At 37.0% G+C, this 17913-nt stretch overlaps 1 protein-coding gene across 3 annotated transcripts; it reads left to right on the forward strand.

The window, feature by feature from the left end:
• The first annotated feature begins 1372 nt into the window (after window positions 1-1372).
• ARRDC3 (arrestin domain containing 3) lies at window positions 1373-16254 on the forward strand. Of its 3 annotated transcripts, none has more exons than XM_057739360.1 (8): window positions 1373-1880; window positions 5825-5906; window positions 8085-8232; window positions 9249-9351; window positions 9708-9964; window positions 10304-10466; window positions 10742-10896; window positions 13526-16254. In XM_057739360.1, exons 1-8 carry the CDS (start codon window positions 1601-1603, stop codon window positions 13580-13582), a joined length of 1245 nt encoding a protein of 414 aa, XP_057595343.1. In that variant the 5' UTR covers window positions 1373-1600; the 3' UTR covers window positions 13583-16254. The 3 variants fall into 3 exon arrangements, 2 of the variants coding, with proteins under 2 accessions (XP_057595343.1, XP_057595357.1); XR_009054346.1 differs by having other exon boundaries at window positions 1379-1880; window positions 10704-10896; XM_057739374.1 differs by lacking the exons at window positions 1373-1880; window positions 8085-8232.
• The last annotated feature ends 1659 nt before the right edge of the window (window positions 16255-17913 follow it).

Consider the following 17913-nt stretch of genomic DNA (forward strand, 5'->3'; position numbering starts at 1 on the left):
ATCTTCCAAAGTGTATTTGGTTACGTATATATAGTTCCAGATTCATATTCTCTCTGTATTTCTCTCCTATAAGCAATTTCATTGAATGCAAAAAAATCTAGATAATTTTATGCTGTTAATGTCTTGAATCCCAGTGTGATTTTACAAAAGCACTGCAATTTGTTACCAAAACGTTCACAATAAAGAGAGAAATGTACCGGTCCTTAAGATAGATGTATTATGAGAATTACTATGTTGAACAGTCCAAAGCTGAAAATTCAAATTAAGGTTTTACAGAATTAAGCCCTATTTATATAACAAATCATGCTTTTAAAAAAATCGTCTTCTGTGTTTCACTAACTTCTAACAAAGATTTTTCAATGCTGTTGTAAACATTATGTCAGCTAAAACCCTATGTCATGCTGCCTTTTATAAGGTGGTATTTTTTAGGCCGAAACCTATTCTTAATCCTCCGGACACAGGAGTTGTGATCATGTTATACCCTGCAAATCTAGCTGTAGGTGGTGTCTCAAAAAAAAGGACGTTTTCTTCCTTCGAGGAAGTGGTCAAACCTTTTTTTCCCCTGGTGTCATCAAGCAAACAACTTGGTTGTTCTTCGTTGCTATCGAATTAAGAGATGAAAGAGAAAGCAGCTGATGAGAAAGCAAAATATACTGATTAAATTGTACTTGCTTCTCTTCCTTGCTCCTTACCATATTCTCTTTTAAGGTCTCGACTTGACCTCGGCTGGGCTCATTTCCCCCTGCCTCCAAAGTACTGGGTTTTAAAAAATCCAAGCCAAGAAGTCTCTTGTCTATGAACATTATCTCTCCTCTGGTTTTTATTACATTTTCTTTGAAAATTCGTTAGATTATGCTCCGCAACCAGCCCTTGCCCAACCGGTTTCTCCCCTTCCCCCATCTCTCTACACACATCACTTTTTCCTCCTCCCATCCAGGCAGCGGGCAAAACCCTGCAGTGCCGGGAACGCACGCTTCGGGCCGGTCACTCAGCAGTTTATCCTTACTTGGCTTTGCAAACAGCTCCCCACCCAACCTTGTCCCCCAGTGCCCCCTCGGCCATTATCTTTCTACTAGAGTGTGCTCGGTGAGGGACTCCAGCTAGCACATCGAGGGTTTACGGTAGCCTGCCTACCAATAGGAGCCCACAATGAAGAGAAGTCAGGTTCAGCCTCCCGACAACCCCACTGTCTTCTTCCCCTGGCTGTACACCTACTGTACCCGCGAGCGAGCGAGCGAGCGAGCCAGGGAGCGAGCCGAGCGCGGGAGGGGGCGCGCAGTGAGGGCGGACAGCAGCCGCGGCGTGCGCATGCGCACTGGGGTTGTTTTTCACAAAGCTGCTCTTAAAGTGAGCTGGCAGCTTGCAGCCGCCCGTCTTTGTAAGGAGACCACTGAGACTAGCAGGAGTGCAGAGCAGCCGCCTCTGTGCTGCCCTGACTTTTTAAGAAATCTCAATGAACTATTTGTAAAGAATCACTGATCCTGCCTGCAAGCTTTTTGCACGGCAAAGACATCGATCAGTGTTAAGTGAAGATCACATCTTATATGTGATCTTGACTTTTTTGTCTTACAGTATATTTTTTATAGATTTTGTTATAAACATGGTGCTGGGAAAGGTAAAGAGTTTGACAATAAGCTTTGACTGTCTTAATGACAGCAATGTCCCTGTGTATTCTAGTGGGGATACAGTCTCAGGAAGGGTGAATTTAGAAGTTACTGGGGAAATCAGAGTAAAATCTCTTAAAATTCATGCAAGAGGACATGCGAAAGTACGCTGGACCGAATCGAGAAACGCCGGCTCCAATACTGCCTATACACAGAATTACACTGAAGAAGTAGAATATTTCAACCATAAAGACATTTTAATTGGACACGAGAGAGGTAAGTTTTTTACATTATTCAGAAATTATTAGACTTGTTTGGGAAAGTACCTTTTCAATTTTTCTGAATTAACGTAATCCTAGTATAACGTATAGCAGTTTGATAAAGGTTAGCAAAGTTAGATTTGGATTCTCCTTGACATTCATCGTGTTAAGCGGTAATGCATGCAGGCATCTGCAAAGTGACTGCAAACTGCACTTATTCAACTACCTCTATACCCGGCTTGGTCTGCCATACGCACTTGCAGTCCATTTCCACCTTACTTATAAATTGCTTAAATCTGATTCAGTAATTTTACTAATATGTTTCGCAGTGAATTGCTAAAAGCTGCAGTCCAATGTGAGATTTTTCTCTTGTACTCTGCAATCTTAGATCTTAAAAACTAAGCTTCAATGAAGAAATGGAATAGCGTTTTTAAGTGGGTTAATAGGTGTATTTCATTTTTAATGCTGACACCCAAAAGACTTTAGAGAATTGATCGTTGTTCTTTGATAAAGGGTTTCTGTGGCTTATTTTGACATATGGTATCAACACCCCACGTGTTTTTTCCCTGTTCTTTCCAGTTCCTTTAGAAATGTACATCAAGCATTCTCTCTTTTAAAGGACAGCACCTATCATTATAATATGTTTAAAATCAGTTTTAGAAGCCATTTAGGGTCAGAAATTTTCTTTTCCGAGCATCATGCCTAACTTTGGAACGTGCATTCAATGAAACCCGTGCCAGTCAAATGGAATTGAAAAGTATTCGGCTCATTGGATTTGATTTTTGGTTAGAAAAGGGAGATAAAGGGTTCTCAAAGGGAGAAGGGGTCCTGAGATTTCCAATCTATTGTTTAAATGGTTACATATAGGAGACTCTAAGCTTGTTTTTCTAAGTTTCCACCCTTTGTTAGAAGCGGTTCAATCCTGTTTCGGACCAGTTCTGGGGGGTGGTGAGGAGGGGCGCTTGTTCTGCTCTCAGCAGATTGGTTACACGCGTCAGGTGGTGGCGATGACTTAATTCCTAGCCCAAGAAGAATATAATGTTAAAACTGGTTATGTAATTTTGTGCTTCTCCTTTTTAATGCAGTATTTAGTTCAAATGTTGATGATTTTTCAAAAAGTAGAGCACATTTTTACCTCCTCTTTTAATTAAAAAATACACATCCATGAGGACGTGCTGATTGAACTAAGGCAAGTGTAGAAACGCAGGATGCTTTGAGTTAAAGCGTAAATGCATTATTTTTAAAATATTAAGATGAAATCAATTCTTTAGTTACATTTTCAGTTACACATAGGTAATTTGCATCTTGAAATAATTTCTAGTTAACCTCTCCAAGAAGTGACAGCGGTAAGAAATGCTACTGCCTAATGACAGCCCAGCTATTTGTTGAACAGGACACACATGAGTTTGTATTTGATCCTTCCTGGACTGGCAGCTTTTTATAAGATGGATAAGAAGAAACAAAGGTTTTTAAGGAGTTGAGGTTTGCAGTGGGGTAAAAATGGGGACTTATGGAGACAAACACAGTTTCACTAATTGCGCCACGATTTCACAGTAAAGAACACTGGGCCCCGCACCCCCACGAGACACCCCTCAACCCCTGCTAGCACGGACGAGCTCTTAGCTTGGGATACTTTCAATGACTTAAAACTGGGACCTCTCAGACTAGCCTGGTAACTGAGACCCCGCCCCGGGCGGCCGGCGATAGGCGGAGCTGGGTTTGTTAGCCTGTTGCTAAGGCGATGCCAAGCTCTGATTGGATTGGGCGCAGAAGGGTGGGGAGAGTGGGCTCGCCCGGTGGGGCGAGGCTTGGAACCGGCGTGCGCCGGTAAAGGTCCCTCCTGAGCGGCCGACCCCGCCCCTACTGGCGTCCCAGCCCGGGCTTCTGGAGGCGCCCTGGGCTCAAGTCACATATTGTTCTGTAGCCCCTCACCTCGGCCTGTTTGCAGCCCCCTAAACGAACGACTTCAGGTTTCAACAGAGTGGAGGGGAGAAGCTCCCGCCGGGCTTACAGGTGCCGGATGGCCAGGGGCTCAACTTTTTAGCTGACAGTCCTCTTCACAGGGAAGTTGGGTGGGCAAGGTTAGCAGGACCCTGTTTTCCAGGTTTTCGGGTGGAAGTTGTCAGGCAGCTTCTGTGAACGCTTGTCTTCCACCAAGCTGGAACAAAGCGCATTTCTCAGTCTACGCAGTCACCAGACTTGCTGCCTTGGTTTGACTTGGGGGAAGAGAGCGCGCTAAGGGTGGCCCGTGTGGGGAAGGGAAAGTGACATGAACATCGACAGCGAAGTGGGCTGGGGACCCCGGCGAGTATTCCTTGCCGCCACCTCGTTGTTTCCCCGAGGCTTTTGCGTCCCTCGTCCCCACCCCCCCGCCGCCGCCGCCGCCCCAGTCCCAGCTTCCCTCGCCGCAACTGTAAAGGTGTCAGGGTGGCCGATCCAGATCGAACCGGTCACCGGCTGGGGCGTGTAAAGCGGAAGCGCCGCAGCGCGCTCGCCCCGCCCCCTGCCAGCAGGCTTGGCTGCGCGGCCGCGAGCGCGAGCGCCGCGCGACATATGCCGTATGTATAGCGGGGCGCGCGAGCGGCGGCGGCGGCGCGCGAGCGGGCCGGCTGGGATCTGCTCGCGCCGGTTTAGGCCGGTCCTCTCCTGCTCCGGTCTAGTTCTTGATTGACAGCCCGGCACTTGTTTACCACGGCGCGGCCGCCGGCGCTTGCCTCAATGAGACTGCTGAGCTGGCACAAAAAGGGAGCGAGAGGGAAGAAAGGGAGAGGGAGGCAAACTTTGGGCGCCTTCAGGGGAGCGATTTCATAAGGCCCACAACTCATCAGCGGGCTTTCGGTGCTGAAAAGCCGTAGAGGGTTTGCACGGAGGGAGAAGAAAATATTACTGAAATAGAGCCAAGTCGTGGTGGGTTTTGAATAAAAGTACCCACGTATAGGCGCTTTTTATCTTTTCTTCTTCGGTGGAAGGGAAGCATCACGGTTTTTGTGTGTGTGTGCGTTACTTTGGTGAGAGAAAGTTAAATGATAGTATCTGTTTCTGATAGTCTCCTGGTTAATGATAAAGGTTTCTCCTCCGAGAAAACTGCGTTAGGAGACATTTATGTAAGTAAATCACCTAGTCAGAACGCTTTAGAAAATTATTCTAAGAATCCAGAAACCCCTCCCACATTTCGTTATATTTATTTTGGAGACACTTTGAGAAATAACCTACTTAACCAAAAGAAATTGGTTGTAAAATGAAAGGTCATCCCGTTTTTGCTAGCAATGGGAAACAACTTAGTCTTCATTTTTTTAAGGGTGTGTGACTTGTTTCCCATTAAGCAGGCACCTTTTAAGTCTAAGGTATGTTTTTTTATACATGCGAATTTTTTGTTGTTGCTAGGACAGACAGGTTGTCATAATTTTAGGTTCAATAAGAATTTTTATTTTTAGCTATGAAACTGACATTAAAATCACTGACCTTTTTTTATTAACTGAAACATCTATTTGACAGTTTTCTAATGGTTTTAGAGTTTTAACATTCAGATCTGCTGTATCAAAACTGACATATTTTAAAAGGTTTAAACAGTTTTCTTTTTAAATATAGTCTTAATAGGATAAATTTAAGTAAATGGTTGAAGACAAAGGTAACACCTTAGTACAAGATTTGAGATCTGAATCTTTTTTGAGCCTGTATTATGTTAGATGTAGATGCTTTACAGTTTAAGTTATTTTCCATTGAAAAACCACCTGTGGGGTGTAAATATTCATTATCCCCATTCTACAGATGAAGCAACTGAAGACAGGGTTTTTATTTTATCCAGAGGTGGTGGTGAAGTTGGAATTAGAACTCAGATTTCTCACACTCCAAAGTTTGTGGCCTTAATTATTATGTGAACATCTTTAAAGTTCTGCCACCACGAAGGGAGTGTAAAGGTTTACTAACATGTTTTTTGCTTGCTTTTTCTGTTTGTTGTAGATGATGATAATTCCGAAGAAGGCTTCAACACTATTCATTCAGGAAGGCATGAATATGCATTCAGCTTCGAGCTTCCACAGACGTAAGTATTTTGTAGCAGGCATTCTTTTAGAATGAAACATTCGAAATTTAAATATTTTTAGTTTTTAAAAAAAAACCCTTTTCATTATTGAAACTTGCCTAGAGGAAAACAATATATTCAAAAAAGATGCTAGTTTTTAATCGAGAGTGGCAAAATTGTAGAAAGCAAAGCTCAATTCTTACTACTCTGCCTCAGGATTTATATGGTTTTTAAAACTTGAATAGTATTTCATTTAAAGTGAGTGAATCAGAAGGTGCTAGTTAAATAGTAAGCGCTTAATAGTTTATCATCAGCATTGGCAAAAAAAGAACATAAGTCTCTCAATTAGTAGTTTATAAAAATCCAGTGATCTGTCTTTTCTACTGATGCTAACCAACAGCAGTAAGCTAAGAAGGTCAAAATAATTCGGAATATCCTAACTTTAGATGTGATGTGGTTTTCTGATATGAATTCATTAGCTTCTGTGCAAAAAGCTATTGAGGAGGTCATACAAGAGGTATTATGACCTGGACTCAAAAGGAAACATCCATCAGAGATACCTTAATATAGGGCTTGGAATCTAGTATGAAAGGAAGAAGGAAAGTAGTATATTCTTAATGTAATAACAAATTGTTAGAGGAAATTATACAGAAAGCAATTTTTTGAATAATGCCTTAACAGATATTAAAATATTCAAAATGGCACTTGTACTATTTGTTCTGAAAGATAAACTTATATAAACACTTATGAAGTGCCAAATGTACATAATTCTGTATTTTTTTTTAATTCTAGTACTTGTTATATGTAGATAGAGTTCATAAAGGGTCTTTTGCAGAGTATCCTATTTATCATATTGCTTAAGAACATGATTTTTTTATTATAATTCCCTAATTACTTTCTGAGGGAAGTATTTTAAGTCTGTGAATACAGTAGCACTAATACAGTTGGGTCTGAATATTTCCAAAGGATGGAGGTAATATTTTTTTTTAAATTCTATCAATAAACCGAAGTCATTTAAAATAAACTCTAGAAGACTAGCACAGATCCTGCATTTTATTTCTCTGTGCTATACAAGTTAATGCAGAAGTCTGAAATGCAAAACAAAAGGTAAAACACCACTACTCGGACTTCCCTGGTGGCACAGTGGTTAAGAATCAGCCTGCCAATGCAGGGGACACAGGTTCGAGCCCTGGTCGGGGAAGATCCCACATGCTGCAGAGCAACTAAGCTAAGCCCGTGTGCCGCAACTAGTGAAGCCCGTGCACCGCAACAAGAGAAGCCATGCACCACAACAAAGAATAGCCCGCACTCACCACACCTAGACAAAGCCTGTGCACAGCAACAAAGACCCAATGCAGCCACAAAAAAAAAAAAAAAGACCTACATCTAACATTATATTTAAAAGAAGAAAAAAACGCTACCCCTCATGAAAAGCTAGCACTCTACCATGTAAATAAATGAACCTTGTGTATTTTTCTAATGAGATTATGAAAAAGAGACTAAATTCACTAAAATAAAATATGGGAGAGTTAAAAAAAATTCTGTTTCTCTTGATACAGGTCAACAGAAGATTTCTTTTTAAGTCTGTAGTGTAATTAGAAAACATGGCCAGAAAGAGTTAGAACATAAGTAAACCAGGATATGTAAAAGCATTTTTTTAGAGTTTCAGTGGACTTAATGAAATGTGAGAAAGTTTTGAAACTGTAACGACTATTCCTGGCCTTTTCTAGATCTTTTTAATTGTTATAATAAGAGATAATAATAACTCTTAGCTAATGAAAAATGGAGCACCATAGGGAGTTTGGTCTGAATGTTTAACCAGTGTCCAGGATTTCAAAATAGAAATAGTTAAACCATTCTTAACTTAAACTGAAGTCTTGACCTTTTCAAGAATTGTTCATTTCCAGATTTTTGTAATTTTGCCACCAGCATTAAAAGTAGCCTCTTCTTAGTTTAAAGAGATTGTATTCTTCTGGCTTTTTTAACCAAATTTCTATAATATTTAACAATTATCTATTATTATTTGGAAACAGAGGTTTTTTTTCCCCCATGACTTATCCCTTTGGAAACATAAATTATGCCTTTGATACCTCATTGATGTATAAACATACAATATTATAAATACTTCTGTGCTGACCTACTGTATAATTATTAAAAAGAGGTGTAAGATTAATATATTGACCTTTATATTCTGCACAGACCACTTGCTACCTCATTCGAAGGCCGACATGGCAGTGTGCGCTATTGGGTGAAAGCCGAATTGCACAGGCCTTGGCTTCTACCAGTAAAATTAAAGAAGGAATTTACAGTCTTTGAGCATATAGATATCAACACTCCTTCATTACTGGTAAGAATTAACTGAATTCTTCATTCTTTGTTTTTGGCATATAAATATTAAAGAATAATCATCTAAACTACATATACATTCTCATAATTTTTAAATAGTAACATTTTAAAATTGCATAAATATTATTTTCAAAAAATACAGTTAAAAGCGCACAAATTAATGCAGAATATGCTTATATTTTCTGATATTGTAACTTCAGATTTCTAAAGTAAGACAAGTGTCTTGGTATGAAATATCTTTTACTCAGAAGATAACAGCAATAAAAAAAATAGACCTGTTCCCTGGATAATTTTAGTAGAAAAGGAACAGTAGTATCAATTATTATTATACCAATATCACTTAACTTGAAAGTATCATAATCTAAAATTTGTACTGCATTGCATTATTCCAATATAGGGATAGTTGTCAAATGATGGGGAGATTATTATTTTAATGAAAAAACTTAAAATCTGTTTTAAAGGAAATCTTTTTTAATTGCATTTTTTCTCAAGATTCAGATCTGACTTCAAAAACTTTACTTGGTTTAAACAGTAACATCTTTATGCAACTAAAATTAATCTTAAAAATGAGCAGTTTTCTTTTTTTTACATGCTGAGCTTTATATTCTCAAAGAAAGATATCATTTGGTATTATAACCAAGTTGCTTTGCAAACTGCCTTTTTTTTTTTTAATGCAGTTTAAATGGAATGTGGAAAGGGTTTTTTTGTCCTGTTTGTTTTTTTGGTTGGTTTTTAATTACTGTGTATGTCAATAGTGTGGGCTAAAACTATGTTTATGAAATATGGTGTTAAACTCTATACACTTTTTTCTTTAATTGAATGGGAACTTGTGTAAAAACAAAAATACTAGTATAAATCAGAAGCCATTGGTTAGTGGAAGAGTATATTTGGATACAGAGAAAAAAAGCAACACTGCTCTTAATGTTAAATTCTTCAAGAATTTAGGATTGTATTTTAAAACATTCTGTTAGTCTCAATTCATACATTGATCTTTTTCTCTAAATTTATTTGTTATAGTCACCCCAAGCAGGCACAAAAGAAAAGACTCTTTGTTGCTGGTTCTGTACCTCAGGCCCAATATCCTTAAGTGCCAAAATCGAAAGGAAGGGCTATACGCCAGGTATGTATGAGGTGGATTCCCACAAAAAACAATCATTTTTCACTTAGCTTTTGTTTATAAATTTACATTATTTCTACTAAATGCAAACATGATATAGTATTCTTTGGTAAAATGTCATAAATTGTGCTTATCCAGTTGCCTTTCATAAATTAGAATGCAGTCTTCTTATTTAAATAGCTACTGTAAATGAGTAGCTTATTTTTATAACTGTAAGTTACTTGCCACTCTTAGGATAGCTTTTTATCTATATAGTTCATTGAACTTTCAGACTTTGGTCTGAGAGTCTACATTTGTTTTGAGGTTGGTTGGTTGGTTTGTTCGTTTTTAACAGTAGATACAATTTCTTTTTACTGTAGGTGAATCAATTCAGATATTTGCTGAGATTGAGAACTGCTCTTCCCGAATGGTGGTGCCAAAGGCAGCCATTTACCAAACACAGGCCTTCTATGCCAAAGGGAAAATGAAGGAAGTCAAACAGCTTGTGGCTAACTTGCGTGGGGAATCCTTATCGTCTGGAAAGACAGAGACATGGAATGGCAAATTGCTGAAAATTCCACCAGTTTCTCCCTCTATCCTCGACTGTAGTATAATCCGTGTGGAATATTCACTAATGGTATGTATAGGTTTAAGGGTTTGGGGTGTTTTGTTTTTTTTAAGTTTTAAAGTCATAAGGGTATCATGTTGTCTTAATATCCAGGATTTGATTTTTTTTATTCCATATATGATATATGTAATTCTTTATGTAGTTTGGAATATAATTACAAATTTTACCTGGGGTAAATGTACCATGTAATAATGTACATAATGGAGAAATTTTTCAAGTATATCATATATAAATAAGTTAAAAAATGAAGTAAATGAGGGCCTCAGATAACATTGGATTGGCTTATTCATCTTTGAAAAGGAAATAGTACTTGGCATTCCAAACCTAATATCTCCTTTCATTGTTTAGGTATATGTGGATATTCCTGGAGCTATGGATTTATTTCTTAATTTGCCACTTGTCATTGGTACCATTCCTCTACATCCATTTGGTAGCAGAACCTCAAGTGTAAGCAGTCAGTGTAGCATGAACATGAACTGGCTTGGTTTATCCCTACCCGAAAGACCTGAAGGTAATAATTTGATAATGCATATTTAAGCTTAATCTTTTATTTTCAAGAACGTAATTTTGCTTCTGATATTTTATGATTAGATAAAGTTTGTTTATACTTGAAGAGAGTAGATGTGCCCTTAATATTAGGTTTAAAACATATATATCCCCTAATTTTGATCACAAGACAAATTATTATTAATTTACTTTGACATTCCTTTTTAATACCTTCTATTCTGTGTATTTTGACATGCATAAGAACATGCTGTTCGAATTGCGTGTATCTTTTTCCTTCAGCACCACCCAGCTATGCAGAAGTGGTAACAGAGGAACAAAGGCGGAATAATCTTGCACCAGCGAGTGCTTGTGATGACTTTGAGAGAGCACTTCAAGGACCACTGTTTGCATATATTCAGGAGTTTCGTTTCTTGCCTCCACCTCTTTATTCAGAGGTAAGCATCAAATCCTTCAGTACAAAATGGGCTGACTCTCTTAGTAAACAGTATTGCAGACTTTTTAAAAATACACTTAGGTTTTGATTATCATGGTAAGAGATAAATAATTTTGAACAATAGATTAAAAGTTAGATTAAGGTTGTCCATATTTACTGAGTTTGAACCAGAGGTAGGACTGGTATCCTTTATTGTCAGGGAAATAAAGATAATGATCTAAGCTCAAGCTTGCAAAATGTCAGTTAAAGGAATAATTCCTATTTTAAAGCATCTATAGAACTGGCATTTTGCAATCATTGATTAAATAGCTAGAATTTATCTTACTCATCATCTTTTTCCAATTTAATTTTCTTATTTTAAATTCTCAGTCATAGAGGAAGATAACATTTGCAGTAAGATCTTACACAGCATTCCTACACTGTTAGATTATTTTTATTCATCTCAAGTAACTAAGCACTTACATGAATAAAACATGGCCCTTACTTGGGAGAAGCATACAGACTAGTGAGAAAAACAAACTTAGAAGCAAAATATTACATAACAATCTGATAGGAATGCACAGTTCATTTGAGGAGCGGGTTATTGGGTCTTGAGAAACAGGAGGGGCTTCCCTAGGAAGGTAACTGTTAAACTGATTCTGGAAGAGTAAGTATTCTCAAAATGTAGAATGTTACGGGTAGGAAGAAAAATATGTGCAAGGAAAGAAAAGGAGGTGGGAAATCTAGCAATTTCAGAATACTTCAGAATGTATATATACATAATACACATTGTAAGAGACTAGAGTTGGCCTTGATAACCAATATAATACCAAATAATTTTGTAAATCACCAGAATCAGCTTTTTCTTTTTGGTTGCTGTAGTTTAGACAGCTATTTTACAGTGAAATATTACTTCCAAGAAAGACATAAAAGGATTGTTTCACTCTTCAACAAATTGCTTTTATTTATTTTTATCCCTTAATACCGCAATTAGAACAGTCAACTTTCCTTTGGATGTGATTAATATGAAATCGACTTTATTCATTGATTATAGGATGTTCAAAGTCTGTTCTGTTCTCTGCAAATTGTTGATTGGACATAATTTTTTCTATCCCACTATTTCAATTCAAAAATTTTTCATTAGATGCTAAAATGTCCTCCCACTTGTTAGAAATATTGTCACTATGTTTTATTCTGACACTTATGTCTTCTTGCTTATTAAGATTTGATCTGAGGGCTTCCTAGGTGGCGCAGTGGTTAAGAATCTGCCTGCCACTGCAGGGGACACAGGTTAGATCCCTGCTCCAGGAATATCCCACATGCTGTGGAGCAACTAAGCCCATGCGCCACAACTATTGAGCCTGCGCTTTAGAGCCTGTGAGCCACAACTGTTGAGCCCATGTGCTGCAACTACTGAAGCCCACGCGCCTAGAGCCTGTGCTCCACAACAAGAAAAGCCACGGCAATGAAGAGCCCGCACACCACAACGAAGAGTAGCCCCCACTCACCGCAACTAAAAGAAAGCCCATGCACAGCAAAAAAGACCCAACACGGCCAATAAAATAAATTTATTAAAAAAAAAAAAAAGATTTGATCTGAGGCTTCCTAGCTGTATAACAGGCATTTTAAAAGAATGGCAATCTAAGCATCCACTTTGAAGCAATTTGTCATAAAATCTACCTCCTTTTTTTTTTTTTAATAAATTAAAGATAATTAAGAGATTTTAAAACTTTTAAAACCCTAAATTGGTTAAGGGTGTGATTTAATCATTTAACATCTAGCCACATGGGGGGTGGGGGAGTTCCTAATTGTATTAAGTTTTTTATTTTTTTTTTTCTTTAAAAGATAGTCATTAAAAGAAAGAAAAATTAATTTGGCCTTTTTTCTTCAAAAATGTGTTGTACCTAAAGTTTCTAAAGCACTTTGGATTGTCCCACATTTAAATGCAAGTGTTATAAATGGGTCTTGTTCGAAAGATCTTTCAGTAAAAGAAATGTATTAAACCCAACAATTTGCCTTCCTGTGCCCAGTCTGTTTATACCTGAGAGACAACTGAAATATATTCACTTTTATTAAACCTATGTGCATATGAAAGTCACTATAGAAAGAGGCAAGTTGGGTGGGAAGCATTTTGGGTTCACCATGCCTATTTCTTGATACACACACTGTATTCCTAGGCCCTCCTTGGGGCTTTACACCCATGAATTATTACCTCATATAAGCACCAAGAACATTGTTTACACAACTACATTCTACCAAAATCCTAGGGAAGAGATGAGTTGACTTTTTTGTAACAGGATGAAATGAATACTTTACAGAAGAAAATCATTGCTATGAAAATGCTGGCCATTGTATATTTGGGTCTTAAGTACTGAGTAAAACTCTGTTCTCTGATAAAATCTTACCATTAGCTTTTGTTAAATAAAACTATTTCAAAATACCTTTATAAATTTAATTGTTAATCTAGTAATTGTATAGCACGCACTTTATAGATGACACTAATACCCTTTCTTCCCCATACAAGCTCTGTGTGTTTTTTCTGCTTACATTTCTCAACCAGGACCCAAAATATTAGCCTATTTGCTGCATTCTTACTAAACCTCATCAATTAACTTTGGTTTGTTGTTTCTTTTTTTCTCTTTTCTTTCTAGATTGATCCAAATCCTGATCAGTCAGCAGATGATAGACCATCCTGCCCCTCTCGTTGAAGGAATACTTGGTTAAATCAAGTTGATGTGGGTTCTGAACTGTATCTCTTCCCTTCCCGGCTGAAGACAGAGAAGTATCTTGGAGACACGTTTTCAGAGGAAGTGGAATTGCTTTTGCCCAGAAAAATGGCAAATACATGAAACAACCAGTGATCATGCTTTAGAAGCCTCCAGCAACATTCTGGGACTGCTCCAACATGCTTGAAGATCTAAGCTTTTCTCCTTTAAAATTGGCACATACTAAGAGCAGTCTTCTTAGCCTATGGTCATGTGTGTGAAGACACCACGTTGTAAAGAGGGATGATTTCCTTCTTTTGATTTGAAAATTTGCACATGCTCAATGCTTACATTGTGCGGTTCGATGTCACTACAGCTTTTTTTTTTTTTTTCCATTTATGCCAGACTCTTGATACTCTTTTAAAACTTGTTTGTGGTAAGCACAACAAGGAACAAAAGAAAGCTTTGAAAAAAACTTTAACATGAAAAAAACGCACTGACATTTTTTTTTAATTTAATATAGCCTGGACTTTACCTGCGTATGCACATGCTCAGAATTGTCCTACTAGGCTGACCATGTATCACCTCTTCAGCTTGGATCCTATTGTGGATTTATTTACAAACATCAAATGCCTTCAAGCCAATCCTTCTTGCTGTATGTTTTGCAGCCTACTGTAGTAGATACGCAACAGATATGTGGGAAAAGAGATAAGAGGAGGAAGCTAATAAGAGACTTTGTCAAGATTCTATACCTTCTTGGTTTCTTTTAAGAATTTGTTGCCTTTCTACTATTACAGCAAAGCAGCATCTTGTTACTGACTGCCTAAAATCACTTAATCTCAGGTGAACGCATCACTTGCCAAACTGTTGGAATGCTATTTGTGTTTTGTTGCACTGTTGAGTTATTTTTTTGTTTGTTTGGTTGGCTTTTTGGAGAGGGAAATTTGGAAAAGGGACATACACAAAAGTGATAACCCACCCACATTCCCTTTTTATCATTACATATAAGAAGAAACTAGCAGAGCTAAGAATGGAGTAAAGAAAGGCAGTATGGCAGGCACCAGCAAAGAGTTAAGGGCTGTTGCTCTTAAAAATTGTTATTTTTTATTATTATTTTTGAAAGTATGGAAGTTTTCCAGTCACTGGAAAGGAGGAGAAAGTGCATTTATTTTTATACAGAGTTACTGAAATACCTCCAAAACACATATGTTGGAAATTTGGTGCAGAGTATTTTCGTGAGCAGGAATATATATGTTCAGATTATGATTAGAGAGCTCAATTTATACGTTTCCTATCCTGCTGAAGCTTGACAGAGCTTGAAAACCCAAGTTTATTCTAAAAGTGTGTAACTTCAAAATTACTAGAATATGTGCTGGAATAATAACTTTTATATTTTTGTGGTTTTTTTAATGAAGTATTTTTTTCCATTAACTAAAGAAGATTGTGCTAAACATAAGAAATCATTCACTTTGAGTATATATAGTTATGAAGAATGATCACATCAGTAAATTATAGCTTATGTTAAAGATAATTTACAGTTGGCTCATAAATGTACCAGCATTCATGAAGACACTGAAAACTGCATTTTCCAAGGTACCAAGTATACTGATTGTCTTATTTTAGAAGGAATTCAGCTCTGTTTTTTAATGAAAATCTGCATCTCTGGTGTTGCAACATATGCGTGAAATGGGTCTTACATCTATCCTGCCATTTAATCCCACAGTTAATAAAGTGGCTGAAAATAATAGTAACTCTGGCTTGGTGCTTGACCTGGTTAAATACTGTCTTAAAGCTTCATACAAAACAAATAGGCTTTTCCATAAGTGGCCTTTAAGAAAACATGGAAGACAATTCATGTTTGAAAAATGCTGACAGGGTGAAGAAAGCCCATGTAAAAATGAATCGCGTTTTAAGTGATTCGGTTAAAGGGTTTGGGCTCCCGTAGCAAACTAATAACTAGATAATAAGGAAATGGGGGTGAAATATTTTTTTATTGTTGTTAAATCATTTTGTGAATGTCCCCCTCAAAAGAAGCTAATGGAATATTTGGCATAAAGGGCATTTGGTGGTTTTATTTTTGTTTGTGGGGGGGGAGCTGTCAGAAAATCCCTTTTCTTTTCTCTCTTCTTATGTCTGACTGACTAGGGAACAATTGTTGATATGCATAGCATTGGAATACCGATCACCATATACTCTTATAAGTAACACATGAGGAAAGAATGACCAATATTCTGATAATTGGCACTGGGTCACAAAATAAAATGTGATAAAATTTTAAATATATAAAACTTTATCAAATAAAGTTTTATTTTCCCCATTAAAGTATTCCTTTACTTTCGTACTTAGAGGCATTACTCCTTTCTCAATATTGGTCAATTCTTGATATAAGATGTGAGGTTCACAGTTGTATTCCAGTATTCAAGATAGATTCCTGATTTTTCAATTAGGAAAAGTAAAATCCAAAATGTTAGCAAAACGAAGTGCAATATTAAATGTTTGCTTTATAGATTTTGTGGCTGTTTGTAATTTCTCTCTTTTTTTCTTCTTTTTTATTTGGTGCTGAATATGTCCTTGTAGGCTGTTTTAAGAAAACATTATGTGGGAAATGATTTAATTTTTCCTATTGCTCTTCCTTGTGGAAAATAAAAGTGTTTTGTTTTTTTCTTTTTTGTAAACTTGTTTGGAGATTTATTTGAATCTTGATCATATCAGTAACTCATCATACATGCAAACACTATTAAGACTACAGTTAGGGAATTCCCTGGTGGTCTAGTGGTTAGGATTTGGCACTTTCACTGCTGTGGCCCATGGCCTGGGTTCAGTCTCTGGTCAGGGAACTGAGATCTTGCAAGCCATGCAGCATGGCCAAAAATTTTTAAAAATAAAGACTATAGTTAAACTCTTAAGCCATTCTGGATAAGAATTGTTTCTAGAGCTCTAAATTACTGAAGGCTTAAAGGAATTTTTAATACAAATTATTGTTTCATTTAATAATTCATTAAGCTATGGATTTCTTTTATAGAATTTGAGAGTTAGATATATAAATTTCAAACCAAACTTAACCAGGTATAGTTTCACTTGCAGGTGCTAATTCCTTCTCTCTGTGATGTGTCCAAGTTCCTAGTATTTCAAGAGCACATAAATTTAAAAGTTATAGTAATCTAAACTTAATTTTTCTAAAATTAAAATAAATTTTCTAATATTTAAAAAATTTTTTGAAGTTCTTTTTCTGAAAGACTGAATTTTATAGTGATTTGTGACATTAAGAAGTACATTTGGAATCACATTTAGAAGTTCTCTTTCATTGTACATTTCATGGATGAGCTATCAAGTTGTGTATGTGCCTTACTACATGATTCTCTTCTATTCTTGAATACACACATGGAAAAACGTGTGTTACAGAGCGACATTTAGAGATAGACATTTATAATTAATTTTACAGAAATAAACTCATTCTTGTTAACTAAGAGCAATCTATACAATATCAATACAATAAAAATGATTATAAGAGGAATCAGCATGAGAAGTGGAGACCTAGGTTCTGGGTTCTATGACTTTAGATGTAGCCTTGAACAGGAATTTTGTGTGAATTATGATTTCTTCATCTACAAAGTAGAAAATTAGCTATCCCAAGTCCTTTTCATGAGTGCAGATACGAGGTTATAATACATCTTTAGGCAAAGAAATAGTGCTCTATGTCAATTATCAAAACATTTGAAGTTAACCATGTTGCTTTTAAATTTGCGTTTGAATACTTCTAGAGTTCCATACATGTCTCAGGTTATATAAAAGTGACAATCATCTGGGTCTGACTTTGCCTTACATCACTTATACTCATCAAACTCCCTTTGTCATTAATTATAATTTATTGAATGGCCAACATTGGTGTGTATGTTAGGACTTTTGATTGTAACAGAGGGAGAAACTCAGACTAGCTTAAGTAAAATGAATTAAATAGTAATTCCAGGGATGAACTATATTAAGCATATTTGGATCCAGAAATCCAAATAATGCTATGGGGACACAATCATTTCTCATCTCTGTCTACTTACCCTTTTTCACATTAGCATTATTCTTTCCTGTCAGCCTATTCTTTCATGTTAGATGGGTCAGGAAAGATGACCTCAGCTTTTATAGCTCACAAAGAAATGCTATCTCAAGTCCCCAAATCACTTGTTACGGAAAATCCTGGTTGGCCAATACCTGGGTCATGTTTCATGCTACCTAAAATGGATTTCCCAGCAGAAGGAGTTCTGTTTCCAGAGAAGAGAGAAAAGAGATCACTATATTGTTACTATTCAAGTGTTGTCCAAACCAGCAGCAGTGGCATCACC

The sequence above is a fragment of the Hippopotamus amphibius genome, chromosome 1, assembly GCF_030028045.1.
Source record: "Hippopotamus amphibius kiboko isolate mHipAmp2 chromosome 1, mHipAmp2.hap2, whole genome shotgun sequence".
In the NCBI taxonomy this organism is placed as follows: domain Eukaryota; kingdom Metazoa; phylum Chordata; class Mammalia; order Artiodactyla; family Hippopotamidae; genus Hippopotamus; species Hippopotamus amphibius.

Coding starts and splice junctions, on each gene's coding strand:
- ARRDC3 (XM_057739360.1), top strand. CDS start 1,601: ATGGTGCTGGGAAAGGTAAAGAGTTTGACAATAAGCTTTGACTGTCTT. Junction 5,907..8,084: donor AGCTTCGAGCTTCCACAGAC/GTAAGTATTTTG, acceptor TATTCTGCACAG/ACCACTTGCTACCTCATTCG. Junction 9,352..9,707: donor AAGGAAGGGCTATACGCCAG/GTATGTATGAGG, acceptor TTTTTACTGTAG/GTGAATCAATTCAGATATTT.